General features: G+C 38.5%; 1 protein-coding gene across 1 annotated transcript in view; it reads left to right on the top strand.

The window, feature by feature from the left end:
* LOC306992397 (NXPE family member 3-like) overlaps positions 1–24,847 on the top strand; it is a 73,413-nt gene that overhangs the window by 5,121 nt on the left and 43,445 nt on the right. The window contains exons 2-3 of the mRNA XM_079601226.1: positions 10,125–10,260; positions 10,903–10,967. Of these exons, the coding sequence (XP_079457352.1) occupies positions 10,230–10,260; positions 10,903–10,967 (96 nt within the window). The 5' untranslated portion in view covers positions 10,125–10,229. The remainder of the gene's footprint in view (positions 1–10,124; positions 10,261–10,902; positions 10,968–24,847) is intronic.

Here is a 24,847-nt window from a genome sequence, read left to right as displayed (position 1 = left end):
GGGTGATGCATGCGAAGCGATGGCTCTTGCAATGATAAAACCTTATTATGTTTGAGCCGGAATCAGAGGAAAATGAACCATCACCACAACAACGAAGACTGGATTAGCCCGTGTCCACATGGAAAGTGAAACTATTTTGAACTAATAAAAAAATTGTAACCCTAGACACTTGAAAACGGATTATTGTTGCCTAATTATCCTATAGCTTAATTTGCTAACAGTTTAACATTATTTAACTAATTTCAATGACATGATAGGGTGTACCACGGACAAAAATGCATGCACAGGCCATATTTGAAGATGCAGCATTGATAAAGGCAACATTTTTAATTTTCTATCACATGTAGGCCTACTAGAAAGGCGACATATTTTCAAGATTCTCTTATACAAATGTGTTTATATTAGCCAGTGATAAAAAGTTTGCAACGTCGTTTTGAGCCCAGAATAGTCGGCACGGACTTATCTTTGAGCAACAGTTTTCTAGCAAAGCCAGCATCATATTGGGATTTTTTCTCAAAACAGTCATCCTTATAATGTATAGAGCAAACACTTACATTAACACTGCCGTGACTGGGACGTCCGCAAAAAATAAAGTGCATCCATTTTTCCCTGACGTCTGGATCTTTCGGCAGCGTATTCAAAGATGTTGTTTGTCCACAGCCAGGAACAACACATCTGCGGCATCGTAATTTCCCTGTACACAGACCCACTCGCTGTCCGTCGACTGAACACTTGTGAGGCGCGCGGGCGCGACAATGATATGAAATGAGCGTAGTTGTCTTGCGCTTAAAGCGTAGTTGTTTGGAGGCGTGGGAACGATGTGCCTGTGACGATCTCGCGAGACATCGGGTGTGATCTAAACATGGCGGCGCCTTGAACGCAACTAAAACAAAAGTAAACCGATCTGCTTCCCAATTATCTACTATTACAACTTGCATCAACTTAAAACCAGAACTGGATCAAGAGACAACGTGGAAACCTTGGAAAAGTTTATAGATCACTACTTCAACAATTTGACCATCATGCCACAACCACAAAAGAAACAGCCGCGACGGGAATACTCAGCAGAGTCCCAGGATGAATCTACCACAACAATAGAGGTGGGTCTTCTAGAATCCATAAACAATAAACTGGCAATTCTTGAACTACTCCATCAAGATATCAAGGATCTTAAAACCAGCCTCGAATTCAGTCAATCACAGATAGAATCGTTGCAAAAAGCAAACAACGAAATGCATACAAAAATAACAGAAATCACAACAACAATAGAATTTCTCTCAAACGAAAATAAACTATTGAAAGAATCCTTATTAGACATCCAATGCCGCAATATGCGAGACAACCTGATCTTTTCGGGTATACCAGAACAAATCCAAGATAAACCGGAACAAGCGATCAAAGATTTCATGCATTCTTCTCTCAAACTCCCAAAAGAGACTGTCAGCAATATTACCTTCCACCGCGTACACCGCCTCGGATCTAACAACAAAAACGCCGACACTAAACGTCCGCGTCCCATCATTGCAAAATTTGAGCATTACAAACAGAAAGAACTGGTCAAGAGCAAGGGCAAAGAACTGCGTGGAACCACCTTTGGACTTAACGATCAATTCCCACGGGAGATTCAGGACAGACGGAGAATATTGGTTCCATTTATGAAACAATTTCGCCAAAATGGAAGGAAAGCCGTTCTCACGGTAGACAGATTATATGTGGATGGTCAACTTTACAGGAACGACACTGTGTACTGGTTATAATCCACCGCGAAAGGAAGATCGGGAAGAAAAAAAAATCACCTACTTCCCGTATTTAAAATGTTAACTGTATATTCACTTGAAAAAAAGTGCTCTCACTGTTGCATTACGTTTTCTTTTCTTATTTGTTTGTCTGTCATTGATTATGTATTGCATGTATGTTTTATTTTCACATCATATAGGGTACAGATACATATAATAAATATCGAACAAAACTATATATTAGTATCATAACACAGAATGTCACACCTAAGATTAGTAAGCTGGAATGTACGAGGCATTAACTCAGCAGCTAAAAGATCCAAAATTTTAAACCACATTAAAAAACTCAAGGCAGATATATGTTTATTGCAAGAAACACATCTTTCAGAATCAGAACACAAGAAATTAACAAATACACAACTAACACAAATATACTCGGCATCCTACAACTCAAAGAAAAGAGGTGTAGCTATATTAATCAATAAAAATATAACAGTTATTAATCAATCAACTATATGTGATCCAGAAGGACGATATGTTATTATCAATATAACCTTTAACAATAAAATACTGACCATTGCTAATATCTACGGACCAAACACAGATGACCCCCAATTTTTCCATAATTTTTTTTCTTCAATAGCCAACGCTCCCCAATCAGCCATCATAATCGGAGGAGATTTTAATACAGTTATTGATCCAACTCAAGACAAATCGAATACACCATTACACTTTAAACCATGGCAATCTACAGAAACCATTAAACAATACATGACTGACCTTGGTCTTGGCGATAGCTGGAGACTTACAAACCTAAACTCAAGAGAATACAGTTATTTTTCAGCAGTTCATAAATCATATTCACGTATTGATTATTTCCTAACAAGCAATTCCCTCATCCCTGACATTTTAAATACAACAATACACCCTATTATTATTTCTGACCATGCACCAATTACTATAACTATTAACAACAAGAATGATACTAAAAAATCACTTAGATGGAGGATGAATACTTCATTACTTCAAGATAATGAGTTTAATGAATACTTTAAAAAAGAATGGGCATTCTTCATGGAAACAAACGACACACCAGACATATCTGCTTCAACTCTCTGGGAAACCGCTAAAGTTGTACTAAGAGGAAAGATCATATCATACTCTACATATAAATACAAAAAGGAACAAAGTCGAGAAAAAGAATTAGAAAATAAAATACAATCATTACACAATATTTACTCTCATAATCCCAACGAACAGATCCTAAAGGAAATAAATAAAATAAAAGATGAACATAAAGACATATTACATAAAAAAATTGAATTTCAAAAACAATGCCTAAGACAAACACACTTTGAACATAATGACAAATCAGGTAAATATCTCGCTAATCTACTCAAACGTAATAGAGAAAAGACACTTATCCCGGTGATCAATAATCCAGAAGGAAAGACACTTCACACCTTACAAGACATCAATGATACTTTTCGTACATTTTATAAACATCTATACAGTAATGCAAAAGAACCAAAAATTAATGACACTAAATCATTTCTTAACAATGTATTTTTACCCAGTCTAACCACAGCACAAAGAGAATCTTTAGAAGAATCTATATCAGTAACTGAATATAAACAAGCTCTTGAATCTCTATCAAACAATAAAGCCCCAGGTTTAGATGGATACCCACCAGAATATTACAAACATTTCTGGTCAACTATATCACCACTATTCTTGCGAATGACGGCAGAAATTAAAAACACTTCTTTTATTCCACCTCACATGAACACAGCACTAATTTCAGTCTTACTTAAACCAAACAAAGATCCAACTTTATGCTCTAGTTATCGCCCATTATCTCTATTAAATACCGACTTAAAAATTATTAGTAAAGCTTTGGCTACACGACTTGAATCAGTCATATCATCCCTCATCCACCCAGACCAAACGGGTTTCATCAAAGGACGCCAGTCATCAAATAATACCAGACGATTATTCAACATTATGAACCTATGTAATCAAAACAAAACAAAAACCATAATCGTATCATTAGACGCAGAAAAAGCTTTTGACAAAGTCAGTTGGCACTTTCTTTACATGACACTTAAAAAATGTGGGTTTGGAGACTGCTTTATTCATTGGATTAAAACACTATATAATACCCCACTAGCATCTGTTATAACGAATGGCATAATATCATCACCATTCCAACTTCAACGAGGTACTCGCCAAGGATGCCCCTTATCACCACTACTTTTCGCCTTATTTTTAGAACCTCTTGCTGCTGCAATAAGACAGAATGACAAAATTATCGGAGTTCTATCAATTAACACTAATCATAAAATTTCATTATACGCAGACGATATACTACTATTTTTACAAAATCCTAAAACATCACTTACAGAAATAATTAAACTCATCAATGAATATTCTATCATATCAGACTACTCCATAAATTGGACGAAATCAACAATTTTACCCCTGAACATGAAACCGCATGACAGGAGCATACAAGATACACCGTTTAAAATTAATAATATTACATACTTAGGAATAAACATATCTCAGAACCTCTCTGAATTGTTTAGCCTCAATTTCAATCCACTGTTGAAAACGATAGAAGATGATTTAACTCGATGGATGAACCTACCGCTTTCCATTATAGGTCGTATTGCAACAGTAAAAATGTGTATTCTACCAAAACTTCTTTATCTATTCACTATGACTCCGGTACAACCAACTAAGAAATGGTTTACATCATTAAATCAAATAATCAACAAATTCTACTGGAAAAAAAAGAACCCTAAAATTAGCTTACAAACACTTCAAAAAGATAAAGCTCAAGGTGGTCTAGCAGCACCAAATTTTCAGCACTATTACTTAGCATCCCAACTACAATACTTCTGCAAATGGATCAAAGGGGACAACTCCCAAAACACATGCATGGCTAGAGTTAGAACAAACAGAATGCAAAGAAATAACCATATCTGATCTCCCATCCATCACAAAAAAAATCAAACAGAACAATCTTTTTAAGAATGTAATGATTAAAACAACTCTCACTGCTTGGTGGCAAATTAATACATTGACAAAACATGAACTGATACCACACATTAACTCACCTATATGGCATAATCCTGATTTTACTATCAATAAAACTCCGCTTAACAATACTAAATGGAAAGAGAAAGGTATTACACATCTACATCACCTGTTTACTGGCAACACCTTCGCTACATTTATAGAATTAATACAGAAATTTAACTTAGGAAAAGAACAGTATTACTATTACTTACAAATCAGGAATTCTATTAAAACCACAATCGGAAACAAAGACATTGCTCAACCTCCCCCAATTCTAAAAAATATCACTACAATTAGTAATTCATCAAAAACACTTAGTAAATTATACACCTTAATATCATCTATAGATTTTAAAACAATAGTAGTACCAGTTAAACAATGGGAAAAAGATCTCAATATCAACACAAATGACGAATTCTGGAAAACAATTTGCAGAAACACTTTTATCATTAGTACAAACATAAACATCCAGTTAATTCAGTATAAAATTATACACAGAACACACATAACACAGCGTAAGATGTTTAAGATGGGACTAGTAACATCCGATAGTTGTACTAACTGCAGTGTAAATACACCAGACACTTTCCTTCATGCATTCTGGCTATGCCCACCAGTTCATCAGTTCTGGATAGATGTCGCTAATAAACTATCGAGTTTCTTTAAAATTACAATTAATGCACTCCCGTTATTATGTCTTTTAGGTGACACATCTCAAATTAACCCTCCCTTTGAACATTCAAAACCTCTGCTCATATCTCTAGCTATCGCCAAAAAAACAATATTACTCAATTGGAAAAATAAATACCAAATATCAACGACACAATGGCTACATCTATTAAGGGACCATATTATTAAAGAGAAACAAACATTAGTAAATAAAAATCATTTATACAAATTTAATAACATTTTCAGTCCACTGCTCTCATTCTTGAATATTGATTAAATCTAGCTAGGTAGTCGATGCCTCAACTTATATACTAAATAGATTAATAATAAGGAAGCACAATATGCATAATTACTAATCTCTGAGTATTGTTAAATACATCAGTCGTGTATACATGTGTGTGTTTATATTATGTTCTATAAACTTTACTTTTTGTTTTACATGTAAAAGCTGCATATTGTTATTATTTATTGTTGTTGATAGGGGTGGTGGTAGGGACGGTGATATTGGTATTGATATTATAGAACCATTTTGTGTTCTTTTTTTTTATCTGGGCCGGGTGACTATTCTGGGTGCTGTCGGTGGGTATGACTAGCAGGTCCTGTCGGCATATTCATTGTTTACTCGGTTCACGGATTTAATGGCCTCTCATTTTTGCCGCCTCTGCCTCAACTCCAGGCTTCTGTTGAGCAAAATAAATGTGTTGGACGGATATCTGGGCTGGATGTGGTGTCTCTGGCTAGGGAGCTAGCCAGTGCACGCTAGGGTCCAAGCCACAGATCAACTAAAAAATAATAATAATAATAATAATAACAATTTGAACTTCGGTCCTGTCAGGTCACAACCAGACTAGGTGAGCTGGGTCTGGAGGTGCCTGTAATGGTGCCATAGCATATTTTACTGAGGAAGACTCAGCGAAACATAAAGCTTAACTGCTGGGGTTGGGTGTGGGGGGGTGATGGGGGAGGGACAGGTGGATCAGTGAATCTGAGGGAGGTGTCTTTGTTTGGGGGGTTTGTTGGTTGTGCTCACTGGCAGTGGTGGAGTGGCCCCCAGGCCTAGAGAATGATGTCCTAAAATATGGTGTTAGTATTATAATTACAGTACTGCCACAACTACTACCACTACTATTATCATCATGAATATTAGTGCCACCACTACTACCACTACTATTGCTACTACTATTATTTTTTTTGTTCTAGTTATTTTTATTAATAGTATGAATACTACTTTTACTACAACTCACAATTATGATTTTCTTAAATTGTCTCTATCTATATCACTAAAATACCTCATTGCTTAAACTTACCAATGTACCTGCATACATCACTATATTGATGTTTTTTTTGTTTTTTTGTTTTTTTTTGTCTATTTATTTGTTTATTTCTGGTGTCCTGTATGTTCCTCTCTCTTCTGTATGTGTATATATGACATTGATATTTTACCCTGTATAAGCTACAATGTTTTAATTTGCAATAAAAAAAAAAAAAATAATAAAAAAAAAAAAGCGTAGTTGTCTTTCGCTGGAGGCGGTCATATGCAAACGCTGGTACGTCACTTCGTACTGTGACGTCACTTCTTACCATGGATCCAGAACGAGCTGTATTTAGAGCTTGATTAAATAAATGATTCGTTTATAATGGGGAGGACGTCTTAAGCTATGAAACTTGCAGGACGTTTTAATGGTACAAAGACCTCTTATATACCAAAAGATCAAGGCAAATTTGGTTTCTCATGTCATGACCCCTTTAAGATCTCATGACTCACAGCTGTGATTGTACAGGCGATCGCCTCGTTCAGATAATGTTGCACAATTAAAATGAAAAATGACACACACAGTATCATGTAAGTCTAAATAAACCTTTAAATATTGACGTTTATTGTAAGGTTCAAATACATTTTATTTATTGCCTAAACTGCGTCTGGCCATTATTTTCTGACAGCACGTGGGGAGACTGAGCGGGGATTTAAATGACGTCCACCTGTGAATGCAGACACGACGGCTGGATTGCGTTTACATTACACTGAGATCCGATCACAATGCGTCCTCGACTACCTCCGAAACTGGACACGCTGATCGAATAACATTCCGATCAGAAGCGCGTTTTCACTCGTCTTTTCAATGTGTATGTGGACAACATCCAGATACAGGTCGCATGTTAATGCCAAGTGTAAACGCAGCCAAAGTTGATGAGCTGCGTCATGGTACCAATAAAGCCTGATTGCATCGGTTTGGTTTTGTCAACTCAAAACTAGGGATGGCTGACGCGAAACAGTCGTTCCGAAGCTTTGCGAGATCCCGAAGCGCAGATGTTTCGAAACACTGATCCGAAGCGTGATTCAAAACACCCATGTCACGTGACTATGGCCAAACGAAGCCTCGAAGTGTTTCACAAGTGTTTCATCAGGTGTGATCCGCCGAATCAGCGCTTGATTGACACGGTCGGAAACAGACCACACAATCGCACATCTGTATAAAAGTGAAATTAACGCATATTGACCTCGTGGGTTTTTGTGAGAGTAGTTTGATTTTGAGATAGCGGATTTTTGGTGATATAGTGACATTTATAGTGTGATTTTTTTAGTTATATTTAGGCTTACATTTAAATTTACACAACACATTGACTGATAGGCTAGAGGCACAGAGTAATATATAGTGACACATTAATAGATACATAGATATAAATATAGACAGCTAGATTAATAGATAGATAGATACATACTATATAGAGAGATTAAAGATGGGCTACATATATAAATACATAGATAGATTATAAATAGATTTCAAATACTCAGACGACACAGCCATACTCGCCCTCCTCACTGGCACTGAATCAGTCACAGCATATCACCAATCTGTTGCCCATTTCACCCAATGGTGTACAGACAGTCATCTCCTTCTTAACACCACTAAAACAAAGGAACTTATCTTGGACACACGCCAAAAATTCTCCACTGCTCATTGCCCTATCTCCATCAGTGGCCAGTCAGTAGACATTGTTGACAGCTTCAGGTACCTTGGCATTATTCTGGACAATAAACTGAGTTTTCACCATCACATCACAGACATTCACAGGCGCTGCCAACAGAGACCATTTGTCATACGAAAACTCAGGACTCTCTCAGTAAAACCACACTTTCTTCTACTTTTGTACCGTAGTATCATTGAACCCGTTCTTCTGTACTGTGCCACCTGCTATTTCACTATGCTTTCACTCACTGATAGAAACAAGCTTCTTAAAATCACTAACACTTCCTCAAAAATAATAGGCCTTCCCACACCCAACTTGCCGGCTCTCATTGACGCTGCTATCATTCGCAGAGCAAACACCATCATAAAAAATCAGAGCCACCCGCTTAACTCATGTTTCACCCTTCTTCCCTCAGGTCGTAGATACAGACAGCTACCCCATAAAAAATCACGGCTAGGGAGGAGCTTTGTAATTTCAGCCATAAGAGCGTTGAATTCACAGAAAGCCTAATTTATTTATGTGTACAATGTGTAATATGTGTATGTTATGAGTGTTGAATGTTGCTCCTGGTACAGACTGTGGAAACAAATTTCCTCTATTGAGGACAATAAAGAAATGAATGGAATGACATAGATTATAGATACATATCTAAATACATAGATAGATTATAGATACATATTATATATTTAAATACATAGATAGATTGTAGATGCATATCTAATTACATAGATAGATTAGAGATACATATCTATAGATAGATTTGGATAGATAGATAAAATGGAGGCTCCCCAGAAGAGATGCCGTACATCTGTGGTGTTGGAGCATTTCCATTTAGAAACCCCAAATAAAGTGAGATGTGTGTATTGTGATCGGCAGCTTGCCTACTGCAACAATACATCATCCATGATGCACCATTTGAGGAGCTGATGCCACAGTGGAAGTGAAAAAATACATCAACGATGCGTATTTGCCCAGAACTCATGATCCACTAACTTACTGGAAAGAGAGAGCAGTAATCTTTCCTCATTTGTATGTCCTGGCTAAAAAATATCTTTGCATTCCAGCAACAAGTGTCCCTTGTGAGAGGATTTTTTCAAAGGCTGGAGAAATGATCTGTAAAAAAAGAAGTAGGCTAGTCCTTCCACAGCAGAGAAATTAATATTTTTGAATAAAAATATCTAAAAAAGTGAGACATTGTGGCTTGATTTATTTTATTAATATTCATTTTGCTGGACCAAAATAACATTATGCACAGTGAGGAGCCTATAGGTTACAAGCTTCACGTATTAGAAAAATACAATAATAAAAAAACAACATTTTTTTTAATGGCTCGTCAAGGTTGTTTCAGATCAACACCTGCAAGTGACCACTAGGTGTCACCGTGGAGACGGGTGTCGGATTGATTCGAAGCCTCGAAACAATATGAACCATTTGGTTTAACTGTTTCATTGCTTCACGAAGCCTCGATCTGCCCATCACTACTCAAAACTAATCCTGTAACCCCGAGTTTGTTCAGCTACCTTCATGGTACAGGCCCCTGGTGAGACCCAACAAAGACACAAAAACAGAACTTAACCTAAATAGTGTGAGGATAATGAGATGATTGATTAGTGCACAGCTGAAACTAATGAGTGTCCATGACAACCAACTGTTTTGCTGGTTTAGGTGTGTTTGGGGTCGGAGCTAAACTCTGCAGGACAGTGGCCCTTCAAAACTGAGTCTGGAGACCCCTGCTGTACAGTATCTTATAGGAAACCATCGGGTGTGACCATGTTCATTCCACCAACAGCTAATTCTCCAGGTAAATAGTAGTTTATAGGGAGTTTATTATGAATGAGAATATAAATACGATTTGATAAAAAATGTTTACTTTAAATGTAATTCATTGTGTACTTGTAACTTTGTGAGGACCAGTTTGAGTTGTAAACCAGCGGACTGAGGACAAAATGGGTAAAGTGAGGACATTTTGGCAGGTCCTCACTTTATGAGACCCGTTTATACACTTTAACCACCAGGGGTCGTTGTATACCAAAAACTTCTGTTGGGAATGATTTACCCACATGAATACTGTTTTGATATGGCTAAAAATGTATTATGTCACTGTCTTCACAAAGTAATGTCTAGAATTATGAAATGGTTATTTTTTAGTCATCAACTAAGTTTTTGTCCTGTTGTTTTATGTTCAAGGCTATTTTAAGCAGGCTACACTAATCACTTTTTCTAACAGTGTATATTGGCTAAACCAGCCTGCAATGACAATGAGAATAAGAAGGAAAAAAATACATATTTGGGTGGTGTAATATTATAATAAAATGTAAGGCACCTAGTTGTGATGGGTAAGGTATGAGAGTGTATTGTATCAATGAATGTCCTCACAAAGAAAGAAGTACAAGAATGTGTGTATAGGTCACATTTGCCAACTTTTCTCATTACAGTGTCTTAGTTCACAGGAGAACACACTGTTGCATTTACTTTTCGCTGTTATGTCTTTGGACGTCCATCTGTGTGGTAAGTTCATGTAAACATATTGAATAATATATATAATGTTAAAAATCATATAATATTTATACCCTTTTATGCAGTGTTTAATTTGTAAATAAATAATTGCCGGATAAATAAAAACAGCAATTGAAAGGCACTGTGACCGACCCTGACCATACAACTTACAGTAAGTTCTCGCGGAACAAACAATGACGTCACTAAACATGACAGCACAATTTGTTTTGTTTTTTCTAGAACTTTATTGAACAAAATAAACAACCATAAATATCCTGGTACAAAATATGAAATGAACAGTCAAGCATCATAACACAAGATAAAGAACATATAAAGAAATAAAATGAAATAAAAATATATCGAAGTAAATAATGAATAAGAAATAATAGACTAGGGGTTCTCAGCAAGTTTAAGATCCTCTATAAGGTACTAGAGGTACTAGTGATAGAACAACTGTAAGAGCATCATTCACAAGTTTGTGCACAGCCCTAACTACAGCCTATAGTGCGGTGCTTCCCAACCCATACTCCAAGGCCTCCCTCCTCTCCGAATCAATACTGCAAGCCAACTTAAAACTTACTTTGGTTTAACTAGGTCAACCTGCCATACCAAAAAAATAAATAAAATAGTCAATAAAAGTTTTGTCATTGTTACAAGACTCGAACACTGATTTATTGAGAGCAATTCACAGTTGTAATCCACAGAACAGGTGTAGGGTCAAAACCCAGAGGTTTAAAGTCAAGGTTCAGAAAGTAAAAGTCCTACTCGGTATTTTGTTCCAATCACCTGGATTAATTAGCACAGTTTTTCAGCCAGGAGATATAACTAATTAGTGAAATCAGCTGGAGGAGTTCAGGGTGGAATAAACATATGGCCTGGGGCCTCATTTATAAAACTTTGCGTAGGATTTGCGTCAGAATGGCGTACGGATGAAACATAGGACGTGCGTACGCACAGCAATATTCGGATTTATAAAACCGTGCGCACGCACATCCTACGCAGTTTTCCCTTAATAAATCACAATCAATTCTAAATGTAGCGCAGCTTTTGCGGCTTCATGTCACGGCCATAGTTGCCCATAAATAGTCCGTGAAACCCCCACAATTTAATATTCATCGATTGCGAAATCATGGCAAACACAGAGAGAAAATAAAAAAAACGTAACTTCACTCAATGGCCCTCATTTATCAATCTTGCGTCGAAACGGGCGTATATGTTGGCGTAAGATTATGCTTACACTCCTCTCACCGCCTGATTTATGAAGCTGTGCGTACCTTTGAAATTCAGGTGTACGCAAAACCTGCCCATGATAAATGCCGCGGCTGAATACGATCGTCATTAGATTAACACGCCCCTATATATTCACGTCTCCGCCTCCCCCACGCCCTCATTTTACGCCATGGACACACGGAAGACGGCAAAGAGGAGAAACTTCTCCGGTGGACATCCAGTTAACGCTGGTTGGTTGAGCAAATTACCTATCACAATGCATTATTTTACAGCACGTGTTTTGAAACTATTAGCGTTGAATTTCGCATGACGTCACATGTAATGGGGTACAATAGTGATGATGATGTGAATAATTGCATGACAATTTGTAATATTTTTCTTATTAGTATTATGATTTTGATTATTAATGACGCTTATTGTTATTTAGAAGAAGAATGTCTTTGTTAATATTATTATTTTGTATTATTATTATTATTTAAAAGAAGAAGAATGTCATTTTAATTATTTTGTCACTCTGAATTATTTTTTGGTCGTTTTCATTACAGATTTGCGCAAATGTTTTGCGCTATTATCTAAATATCGATAAAAAACTATTGCGAAATGACGCCGTTTCCATTAACCGATGTTATGCAACTAAAACGTCCTTTTTTTTCTCTCGCGATAAGTCATTCCAAAAATCACGGCAACGGACGTTGGTTTATATAATATCACAGCCACCGCATTAGACATTATTATTATTAATGGAAGGAGACGTACGTGTTATCCAAGCATTAATGGCAGGGAAAGACCCTAGGCTACTCCGAACGATAGGCCTATATAAGGAGTTTCTGGGTGTTTCACCCAATTTCTGCTCTGAGGTTTTGATTGTGACATTTCTTTGAGGTTTAGAATCCAGTATTCCTATAGGCTAATTATTGTTTATTTTATGAATTTAATAAAGAACTCTGTCTCCTATTCCAAACGATCCATGTAGGCTACTTTTGTGTCCATTCGTTTTTCCTTTTTAAACCCGTAATTGAAAAACGAAAAATTAACGGTTGTCTTTTTAAAACGCAAAGTTGAATACCAAACGTTTAATTTGAACTGGCAACACCAACTGCTGCGCAAAAAAGTAAATATCGACGAATTTTCAGATTTTTGTTTAATGACTTTTTGCCCCTTTATTAAACATGAAAAATATACACAAATTAATATGGAAAACATGTCGATTTTACTGGTTTTCTAAGGCCAAATTAGAATCTGGAATTGATATTTTCCCGCAGTGCTGAATGAGAAGAGCCAATATTAAACTATTGTTTTCTAAGTCGGCTAAGATCTCCATCTTCGCTGTTAAGCAGATGCGCTTTTAGATAGAAATGCACCTTTCATACACGGATTCCTTAATCAGAACAAAATGTATTAGCTTTCGATTCGAATTTGATCGTTTTAAAGTGGACATTTCAAGCTTAGTTTCAGTTCTCGCGCTCCAGTTCACGGAGATCATGAAACGCGCCTGATTGTTTTATTTTATTTTACAAAACCACATCGTTTTCTTGTTATGGTTTAAACAAATAAAAGTAGTTACAAATAATGTATTATTATTTTCTGTATGACCAGAAATGATAGAGTATTTTAAATTGTTTCACTGTTGATATGAAAAAGTGTTCGCGCGTGCGCCTCCGTGCCATCCAGTGCGCGTTCCACACTCCGCTCCACAAACCCTTGGATATGCGTCAAAATCTGGTGTTTATTTGTGATAATCTTAGTCCTGTATTATTATTGTCTAACCCGTATTATGAATGTCTTTTGACAAATTGCTTTGTTCCTTTTTTGGATAAAAGCGTCTTCTAAATATAGCCTAGTAATAATGATGATAATTATTATTTGTGTACACGGACCCCAAACACACCGCGTCTTCTAAGTCAGGTGACTGTAAATGCGCAAAAACTGTTTCCATTGCAGTTTTGCGAAATATTCCTTTTTCGAATTGCCTGAAAAACCACCTCATGCGAGTGTGGCATAAGCGGGTTTCTTTTCGGTGGTGACGCCACACACTCTCCTTTAAGAGCAGGCGTATACTCCAATAATGACAACAACGGTCGACTACGCCACCCCAGAGGACTGGGGACTAACCGCCCTAAGGGCACACAGGTTCGTTATCTATTACGTGGGTAAAGAGACGTGGGGCAACATATAGAAAAATATACTTTTATTTCTCTCATCAGCACTTCATAATAAATAGTTAAAAGGTCACAAGATTTTTAGAATCAATTTTACAGTAACGTTCACACAGTTTGTATCAGAAACACATTACCACAACCCTATATCTACATTTAACTAATAGACCAGCAGCGGAGGTTCCTGGAGGTACAGACTAGCTACCAAATTAACAGGAGCCCCAGTAACCCCATACACGCGCCCACACACACACGTGAAGATTGAATGCAAGAAAACACACGGCCTAGGTGTAAATCACCACACACGATAGCAGCTAGCCCTCCCTCTCCGGAAACCTCCAGCTCCTGCAAAGAAAATAACACAAAACAATATAAACGCACAACAATAACAAGAAACCACAAAAAGGCACATACAAATAACTGTTCTCGTAAGAGAGAACAGTTAAAAACACGCATTTCACTCAGACTCAGCAGTTATGCATTACAACGCCCAGAGTGAATTATGCACCATAACAAAACAAACATTCATAAAGAAACTCCATGTACTGATGCACAATCAGAAGATCAAGCAGGTGGCAGCTGGTGAAGACAGACCAGCCAACCAACGAAGCACCAGCCTCGACCGAGGCGCATGACGGTACCGCACCAACGTGCACACAGTTTAACGTTACTATAAAAACTAGAGGCAAAACAGCAACATAGTCACACTTAGCCGCTTCACGAGTTAATATTGACGCTCAATCCCATTAAGTAGGCAGGGAGAACCCTCAGATCTGCAGATAACCTGCAGAGCATAGCAATACGTTAAAGAGAGTAACATTATTAAAATCAACAAAGCTATAATTATACATACCGCGGGATGGTCAATGTAACCAAACCATTCATGGTCGCACACCATGTCGGAATACAGCCACTCCATCAGAAACATAATCGCTGTAAATGACATGCTATAAATATTTCACTGTGCATAAAACGGATAGCAGCTAAACAGGGTCAACACTCATTTCTGACACGGCTGAACATACCTGTGACACGTAGGCAGCGAGCGCACAGCAGACGCGAACAGTTTGAACCGTCGGCGGCAACAGATGACGTGACATCACGGCAATACCAAGACGCATATCAGGTCGCCAAAGCCCACTTCTTTTATACTCCATACAAGGGCAGCCAATAAGCCGCACGCATGCGCACGATCTCCCAGTAGGTTGAGTTATTCCACCCTGCTACACGAGCGTAAAAACTTTTGTGCGATAAACGCGAGTTTTTGCGAAATTGACGTGTTTCCATTGGGCGTATTTTCAATTCGCAATTTCAATTTGCGCAATTTGAAGGGTAATGAAAACGCATTACTGAACCCAGTCCGTACGCACATGCCGGGCTTAACTCACAAAAATAAACACTGAAGTTTATAATTTCTATGTTGTTGTTTTTTTACAGTGGGTCATAATATATCATATCTTTAGTTTGTCAGTGCGTTTTGTGGTGTTAGGAATTGTTTTTCTGCGCATTTCAGCACTAACTCAAAACGTGCGTAGGCCTACATGTAGGGGAGACCGGGGACAGTTGCAACACTTTTTGCATTTGGCTCTGTTACTCGGAGACGGTTTGGATTAGACAAACCAATTTTTTATACAATAAACTTACATCTGTCTGTTAATAGTCTAAACCATTTAAAGATTGTTCCAGAATCTACATTTTTCACAATTTGCATTTGAATGTAAGGAGTCAGATGTTGCAACTGACCCCGTGCCCGGGGACAATTGCAATGGTTGCAACATGTTACAAATAGGAATATATGTCAGTTTTAGCTAAATGATTATTATCAAATATTTATTCATCAGCTTTGATTAATGACAATTATAGATTTTTCTAGATGAATAGGCCTTATGTGCAGATGTAAAATATTCAAATTGATATCAAATACAGTAGGCTTTTAGTAAAATAAGAAGAACGGAACGATTTGTGAGGCAATTAACTTTTATTTAGCCTATTGTCATGTAAAACATTTTTTTAAACTATATTTTTTATTATCATTTTTCATTTTAGCAAAACAAAGGTTAACAATGTAATGTCAACAATATAACTGCATCTTGCATCTACTTTAACGATAACTTTACAGCAATAACTCTCATTTTAACAACTGTCAAAACTTGATGAACTATATTATATTTAAGTAAAAACTTGTGTGCAGATGAATGAAAAATTATGAAAGAACTTTTTTAATGTTAAAAATACTGCTATGTGGTCTGTTTTTATATTTATGCATTGTACAGGGACAGTTGCAACAGTTGTTGCAACTGTCCCCTTACCTGTCAGCCATGATAAAACCTAATGTGCTAGCTAAACAAGGTGGCATTGAAACATGTTAACCATATTAGCTTAAAGTTAACATATCACTAATTTAAACCATATAAGTTTGAACTGAATCACAAAAAACAATCACCTCATTTTAACAAAAACAAAGCTCAAGAAAATAAATACTTTCATACCTCAAAAACAGTTTTTTTTTTTTTATAAATCCTGGAGAAGCTCAGGAATCTCCTTGATGTTTCTCTGCAAGGGAGGGGCATCCAACTGAGCATGTGCAGTGTGAGTGTCATCACTCTAGCTTCTTTCTGATTGGAGAAAAATGACATGTTGCAACCATCCCTTGTTGCAACTGTCCCAGGTCTCCCTACACCACCTCCTGAGCTGGCGTAGGATTTGAGCGTGCCGTACGCCAACGTCCATATTGATAAATCGCAAAGTCACCGGTTTTGGGTCTACGCCAGGTGTACGCTGGAAATTTGGTGTACGCACTTTTCATAAATGAGGGCCAATGTGAAGTGGAAGTTATCGTTGGCGAGGTGGAAAATAGGAGAAAAAAATGTTGTTTGGAGGGCACTGTGTGGGCATTACTAATGCCAAAAAGGCACTTGAGTGGCAAAAGGTTGTAGACGCCGTTAATGCTGTAGCCTCACAACCTCGGACCGTGGCCGAAATAAAAAAGAAATGGTCGGACAAGATCATGGCCATTGTGCGTCATTGCGCATTTTGATGGGCCATTTTATTTCCATCTATTTAATTGCATCTGACAAGCTACAGATGTCGGTTATAATCTACATGGAAATTGGAAATAGTTCAGTGCAAATGTGATTTCTTGCAGCTTTCTGAATGGTTGAGAGACATACGTCATACGTTATTTTATCAAAAATAAAACAAACTAAAGGCATATGAATACCATGATTCCGTAGCTGATGAAGACATTTTTACTATGAAAACAACTTTCCCCAGTGGACAATTAATACATCAATCTATCTATTAATCTAACTATATATCTGCCTAATTATCTATCTATATCTGTCTAAATCTGATTGCATCTATATCTGCTCCGCCAGACGGACACATTGACGAGAATATCAGTTTTGTATATTATTTCGTTCTTATAACGGCTCCTGAATGTTTTCTCCAGACCAGAAATAATCACGCTTCAACTGATGCCTTCGATGTCTTCTATTTTTTAATATCTTCCTCTCAAGAACCAGGACAATCCACATCACAAACATCAAATGGACACCGTGAAAAAACTGAAAATAAACCAAAATTACAATAAAATTCGTGATGAAGTGATTTAGCCATGATGTCGTTCATTTAGCTTATTAAACTGAAATTAACACAGTACCTTAAATGATAAATAAATGATAACCAAGATATATGCAAACATACCGTGTGCCTTCCAATCAAGATTCAGGAGACATTAGGAGACATTTTCTGATCAAACAATTTTCAATTGTACACCTCTCAATTCGTGTGTGACACCTCGTGTTTCTCTCTTTTCTTCTGTGTTCACGCAAATAAACAAATCACATGACCAGTACGTCTTATGTTACTCGTTTTTTCCAGTAGGTGTCACTATTGTCAAACTATCATGCAAATCAAATTCCCACATAAGTATTCAAGTATTATACAACATTTATAAAACAAAACAAAAAACATTCAAAATGTGACACAAATACTCAGCAAGAAAATACACTATCTGCGACAGCTACACTGCCACCAAAATTACAAGGATTTATGTCAGTAATATTTTGATCATATCAAATAAATCCTGCAATTTTCCTATAAGCTGTTACTTAACTTTCATTAAACTTTCAACACCTTCACAACCAGTGCTATTTTACCTTTATTAGAATGACACTATTTTAAATGTCAAAACTAATTAGTCTAATCCCATTTTGTGGTTTCCTTCATAGCTTAAGAGTTGTTTTCAACTATTACTACTAATTTTTGGATTGGACGCTCCAAAAGGGATATGTGTGTCAATCGCTCTCCTTTTTTTCCTAACTTACTTTGTCCCATTTGAAGTTTAACCTTTCGCACTAACCCATCATCGTCTACACTTGTCTCAACGACTCTAGCTAGCCTCCATTCATTTCTGGGAACATTGTCCTCTTTGAGAATTACTACATCTCCAACGTGAACATTTCTTCTAGGCATGTGCCACTGTTGTCTGAGGCTTATGTTGGCCAGGTATTCTTTGCGCCACCTACTCCAAAACTGTTCCGACAAGTACTGCACTCTCCTCCATCTTTTCCTAGCGTACAAATCTTCACGGACAAATTTGCCAGGAGGAGGAAGAGGCACTGAGGTCTTCATCGTGAGCAGATGATTAGGTGTCAAAGGCTCAACACTCTTTGGGTCATTTATTGTGTTAGTGGTTAGCGGCCTACTATTTACAATTGACATTGCCTCGTAGAAAAATGTCCTTAATGAAGTGTCATCCAGTCTTCCTTTAGCTTGTGCCAGAACAGCGTTCATCACACTCCTAACAGTCCTTATTTGGCGTTCCCACACACCTCCCATGTGGCTTGCTTCGGGAACATTCATAAGGAAGTCGCATTGTTTGCTTGCAAGATAGGTAGAGATCCTCTCTTGGTCCATATCCTTCAAACCTTTCTCCAGCTCATTCTTAGCTCCCACGAAATTCGTGCCTTGGTCGGATCTGATCTGTCGCACGGCTCCTCTGATTGCTATGAAACATCTTAAGGCATTCAGAAATGCATCGGTAGTAAGATCTTCTAGCATCTCTAAATGTACAGCCCTGGAGCTCAAGCACGTAAACAACAGTCCGTACCTCTTGAATTCCTTCCGACCTTGTTTTGTGTAGAAAGGGCCGAAATAGTCGATACCAGAATACAAGAATGGAGGTGAGCGTTCCACTCGGTCAGCTGGAAGGTCCGCCATACGTTGTTCTTCGACTGATCTACGCAGCTTTCTGCAAGTAACACAATTTTTGATGTTCTTGGCCACTACGTTGCTTGCACCCAATACCCAATATCCACTGGCTCTGAGCTCATTCAAGGTTTGACCTCTGCCTTGATGTTGAGTTTTCTTGTGACAATGGTCAAGTATTAGTTGTGTGACAATGCCTTCCTTAGGAAGAATTACTGGATGTTTCAACTCAAACGCTGCACTAGACTTTCTTAATCGTCCTCCAACCCTGAGCAGTTCATTCTGGAGGATGGGATCAAGTTGGTATAACTTGTTATTCTTTGGCAGCTTAGCAGGATTTTGACTGAGCAATTTCAGTTCTTCTTCAAAGGCTTCTCTTTGTGCTGCCATGATGAGCACAAGCGCTGATTTCTTTTTCTCCTCTACACTAATGAACCCTGAATTGTCTTTGTTCACTAGTCTTTTGATCCTAGCAATAGTATTGAGGGCTGTATTCCAATCTGAGAATCTTGAGAGTCTTTCAAGAAAGCTACCTCTTACACAGGCATCTGTTTTCAGGACCTTTACCTCAGGGTCGCCTACAAGAAGCACTGGGGATTTTTCACGAGTGCTAATCTCTCGTTCCCATAAGAACTTGGGACCTACCAACCAACTTGAGTCCATCAGGTCTGCCACCTTGAGACCCCTAGACGCACTGTCTGCAGGATTCTGACTTGTTTCCACGTAGAACCATTGTCTTGGATCTGTAGAGTCTCGTATCTTCTGTACACGATTAGCTACAAAGACATGGAAGCGCCGGGCTTCGTTCTTGATATAACCTAGCACTACCTGGGAATCAATCCAGAAAAACTCCTCATTTACCTTCAGATCAAGCTCTTCCCTAAGAACATGACTTACTGCCGCAGAAACTGTAGCTGCGGTCAGCTCAAGGCGTGGTATGCTGAAAACCTTCGTAGGGGCTACTCTGGCCTTACCCATGACCAGTGCACAATGTACTTGTTCATCAGCAACAATCCTGATGTATGAACACTGCCCATAACCATCACTGCTGGCATCTGAGAAATGATGCAGCTCTATTTTCTGGATTCTGCCAATATTTCCAGGAATGAGGCATCTTGGTATTTTAACCTTTTGGAGATTCTCCAAGTCATGGATCCATGTATCCCACTTTGGCTTCAGATCAGAGGGAAGAGCTTCATCCCATCCTACCCCTCGTTTGCACATCTCCTGGAGCACTTTCTTCCCAGTCAAGATATAGGGAGCGAGAAAACCTAATGGGTCGTACACACTTGCAACCACTGACAGAATTCCTCGCCGAGTGGCAGCCTTTTCATTAAGGTCAACTTTAAATGAGAATGTGTCAGTCTCTATGTTCCACTTTACTCCCAGTACACTCTGCATTGGAAGCTCATTGTAGTTCAGATCTACATCCTTCACTACACTGGCACGTTCGCTCTCTGGAATTGCACTCAAGACTTCTCTGCTATTGGACACAAACTTGTGTAAACGCAGTGTTCCCTTAGCCAAGGCTTCTTGCGCTTCACTAACCAACTTGTTAGCCTTCTCGATGGTATCAACGCTGACAAGTCCATCATCCACATAGAAATTTTTGCGAATGAAGCTTGCTGCCAGTGGGTAGTCCGTTTCATATTTGCTGGCAAGATATTTCATGCCGTAGTTCGCACAACCCGGAGAGGATGCAGCTCCAAAAATATGCACTCGCATGCGGTATTCCTTGGGTTCCCTTTCGGTGTTCCCTTCTTCCCACCATAGGAATCTCAGGAAATCACGATCATCTGGACTGACATGAAAGCGGTGGAACATCTTCTCCACATCACAAACAATCACAATCTGATGCTCACGAAATCTGCACAACACTCCAATTAGAGCATTTGTTAAGTCTGGACCTGTGAGTAAGTGGTCATTTAGAGACGTACCTTCAAATTTGGCTGAGCAATCAAATACCACTCTTATTTTTTCTGGCTTCCTGGGATGGTACACCCCATGGTGCGGAATGTACCATGCATTGCCTTCTTTTGGTGTGCCAGCTGCTTCTTCGGCATCACCATCTCTAAAGACACTATCCATAAATCTCACATAGTCTTCTCTGTACTTGGGGTTTCTCTCCAGTTTTCTTTTCAAATGTTTCAAACGAACCGTAGCAAGCTGCTTATTGTTCGGTAATTGAGGACGTTCTCTGAAAGTTAAGGGCATTTCCACATGTCCTTCTTTGTTGTGTTGAGTCATTTCATCCAACTGTTGAAGAAATTGAATGTCCTCCTGAGATATTGTCTTTTCTCTTGAGTCTGTATCCCGAAAATCTGCTTCTAACGTCCTGATTACAGAAGCAGGTGTGATTGCTGGGAGTACCTTTACAGAAATGCGATGACAGAACCCAGCTACATTTCTAGAGCAAGTATGGGGTGTTATGGATCCCACTATACTCCATCCTAAGTCCATCTTGACTGCATATGGTTTGTGATCCTTCCCTGATATCACTTGGGTTGGCTTCAGAGCCCTTGGACAATCAAAGCCAATTAGAAGCCCTACAGGACAATTCAACAAATCTGGCATTTTGTCTGCAACACTGAGCAGATGAATCCATCTCTGAGCCTTTTTGCAAGTAGGAATGCTTTCTCGTTCCAAGGGAATGTATTCTCGAGTGTATACAGGTGGCAACTCGATGTACTCTTGCAGACTATAACCTCTTACTCTTAGTCCAACTGCTCTCTGACAATTCTCTATTGCAGCTCTATCAGTCATTGTGGAAAGCTTTAATTTCACAGGTTCTGTGTTTGCTTGCAGTTTATCACAGATGTCTTGATTGATAAATGTATTACTGCTCTGCGTGTCCAGCAATGCGTAGGCTAAAATTTCTGGGCTGTCCTTTGTTGCACAAGAGAGCCATACTGGAACAATCATCGAAGTGTGATTACCATTATCCATCTCCACACTGCATAAGCTAGTGGAAGCCCTTTCATCAGGTGAAGCTTCCGGCTTTCCTCTTTGAGAGCGTTCTTCATGAAGTGGAGAGGGGTGATTCTGCCTGCAGATGTTGCAAGTAGCACGCTTTCTACAGTTTTTGGAGACATGGCCGACTCGGAGACAACCAAAGCACATCTTGTTGTTGATGACAAATATTTTCTTCTCCTCAAGAGGCATTGCCGCAAACCTTTCACATTTGTATATAAAATGATTTTGCTGACAGCAGACACATTCTATTTGTCTCTTATCCTGAGTGACAGAAGGACTTAGTTTGGAGCCCTTCTCTCTTTCCAATGCACTCTTTGCAATGGGTTTAACATTTTGCACCAGAGCACTGGCCTTGAGACGTTTCTGCTCCTTCCCAGGCCTTTCATCTGCATGTTTTAGCGCAAGTAGAGAGGAAACAGGATTACATGCAATACGTGCCTCCTCTGCCACAAAGTCTGAAAACTCACTGAAGCTTGGGTATGGCTTTTCTTCATCTAGTGCTTTAGTGACATACCTATTCCAACGAGTTGTTATCCAGTCAGGAAGTTTCTGCAGCAATTTCTGGTTTTCTTCGCAATCGTCCAAGACCCTCAAACCATGTACGTGAGGCATTGCATTTTTGCAAGATATGAGGAAATCACTAAACTCCCTTAATTTCAGTGATTCTTTGGGTCCAAGTTTTGGCCAGTCATTCAGCTTTGCTCTAAACGCTCTTTGAACTACAAAGGGGTGTCCATAACGTTTGTTCAGGGCATCCCAAGCTTGTGTGTATGCATCCTCATCACTCCTATAAAATTTTCCCTCTAGTACACGAAGCGCATCTCCACTTATGTACCTTTTCAGATAGAACAACCGATGTGCTGGGCTTGTACAGTTTGTTTCAATCAAAGCTTTAAAGCAGGTGCGCCATTCAGTGAACTTGAGTGAGTCACCTGTAAACGTGAATGGCTCCGGAGCTGGAAGTTTAGTCATTGCCAGGGATTCCTTTAGTGCTTTCACTAACAAGACCTCATCTACTTTTGTCTCTAGCTCATTTTCAGTGCAAGGTTGCGCTAAAGTTTCTTGGGAAAACTTGATGCATGAAGGGTTATTGTGGTACAGTGGAAGCTGACTTGGAGGCATAATGCTTCTTTCTTTAGCATCTCCTATTTCAGCATTCAATCTTGATTCCTCTTCTGCATACACAATGTATTCAGCTTCCATTGCTTCAAGATCCCTTTGCTCCTCCAGCATTTTTAACCTCTCTTGTTGGGCTAGTACCTCTTTCCTTTGAGCTGAGATTTCTTTTTCTCTCTTTAGTTCAGCACGTTTTGCAGCTAAGCGTGCCGCTGCTTCCGCCCTTTTTACTGACATATGACTTCCCTGCTGACTATCTCTTTCAGCTCTCGACACAGTTGATCCATAAACTGACCTGGCGTCATCTCTTTGCAGTAACTGAAGGAGTGTTTCTTTTACAGCTTCAGCATCAAACTCCTTAGTGCCAACCTCTGCGCAACGTCCTTTCAGTAGTGCAGTTATTTCACTAGTAACTGAAGTGCAGCTATCCATTCTCCTTCTTATATCTTGAGATGGGACGTTCAGTGCACGTACACTCTCATATATTTGTTTTAACTCTGCTTCACGTTTCTCTGCTGTCACAATCATATCATCTAACTCAATTTTAGAGCACTCTTCTTTCAGCTTAGATCTGATGAACTGAGCTTCAGCTTTGAAGTTTAAGTATGTGAACATAAACTTCCGTTCTTTTTTTGCTAATTCGTCATGTCTCAACTCAAGCATTTTTTCTGTTGGACGCCTTTCTCTTTCTGATCGCCTAACTTCTTGCTCAACTCGTGATGATGATTCCTGGAATATCGTCTTATTAACTTCCAGATCTGCATTAATTTCAGCTAAGCGGTCTTCATATTTTTCTCTGTCAGAGGCATCAATTTCCGTTGCTAATTTCCCCTCTAATTGTGCCTTTTCTTCTTCGAGAGCTTGAATCACTTGGTCTAAGACAAATCTCTCTGATCTATTTTGCTCCATGTTGCTAACTTCCTTTAAACCACACTATTATTTAGCTTTAAACACTGATAACAAGCTATAATATCATGTGGAAATTGCACAATTTCAATTATTTCTGTCAACTTAGAAAATGATCAAAAGCAAATATTTGTGACAACCATTTGCTAACAATTTTAACTTGAATAAATGTTAGTCAACCAAGAATTGAGAATTCAAGCTAAAAATATACAGTCTGACCTGTAAATCCAAAGATAGCATCTCTTATTGACAGCTGAACTGTCCAAAAACATCGCAACATTGCCGCCTTGTGGCTGTCCG

The sequence above is a fragment of the Phoxinus phoxinus genome (assembly GCF_949152265.1).
Source record: "Phoxinus phoxinus genome assembly, chromosome: 24".
NCBI lineage: Eukaryota > Metazoa > Chordata > Actinopteri > Cypriniformes > Leuciscidae > Phoxinus > Phoxinus phoxinus.
Note: the sequence above shows the minus strand (reverse complement) of the source record. Positions and strands in the feature narration are given on the sequence as shown.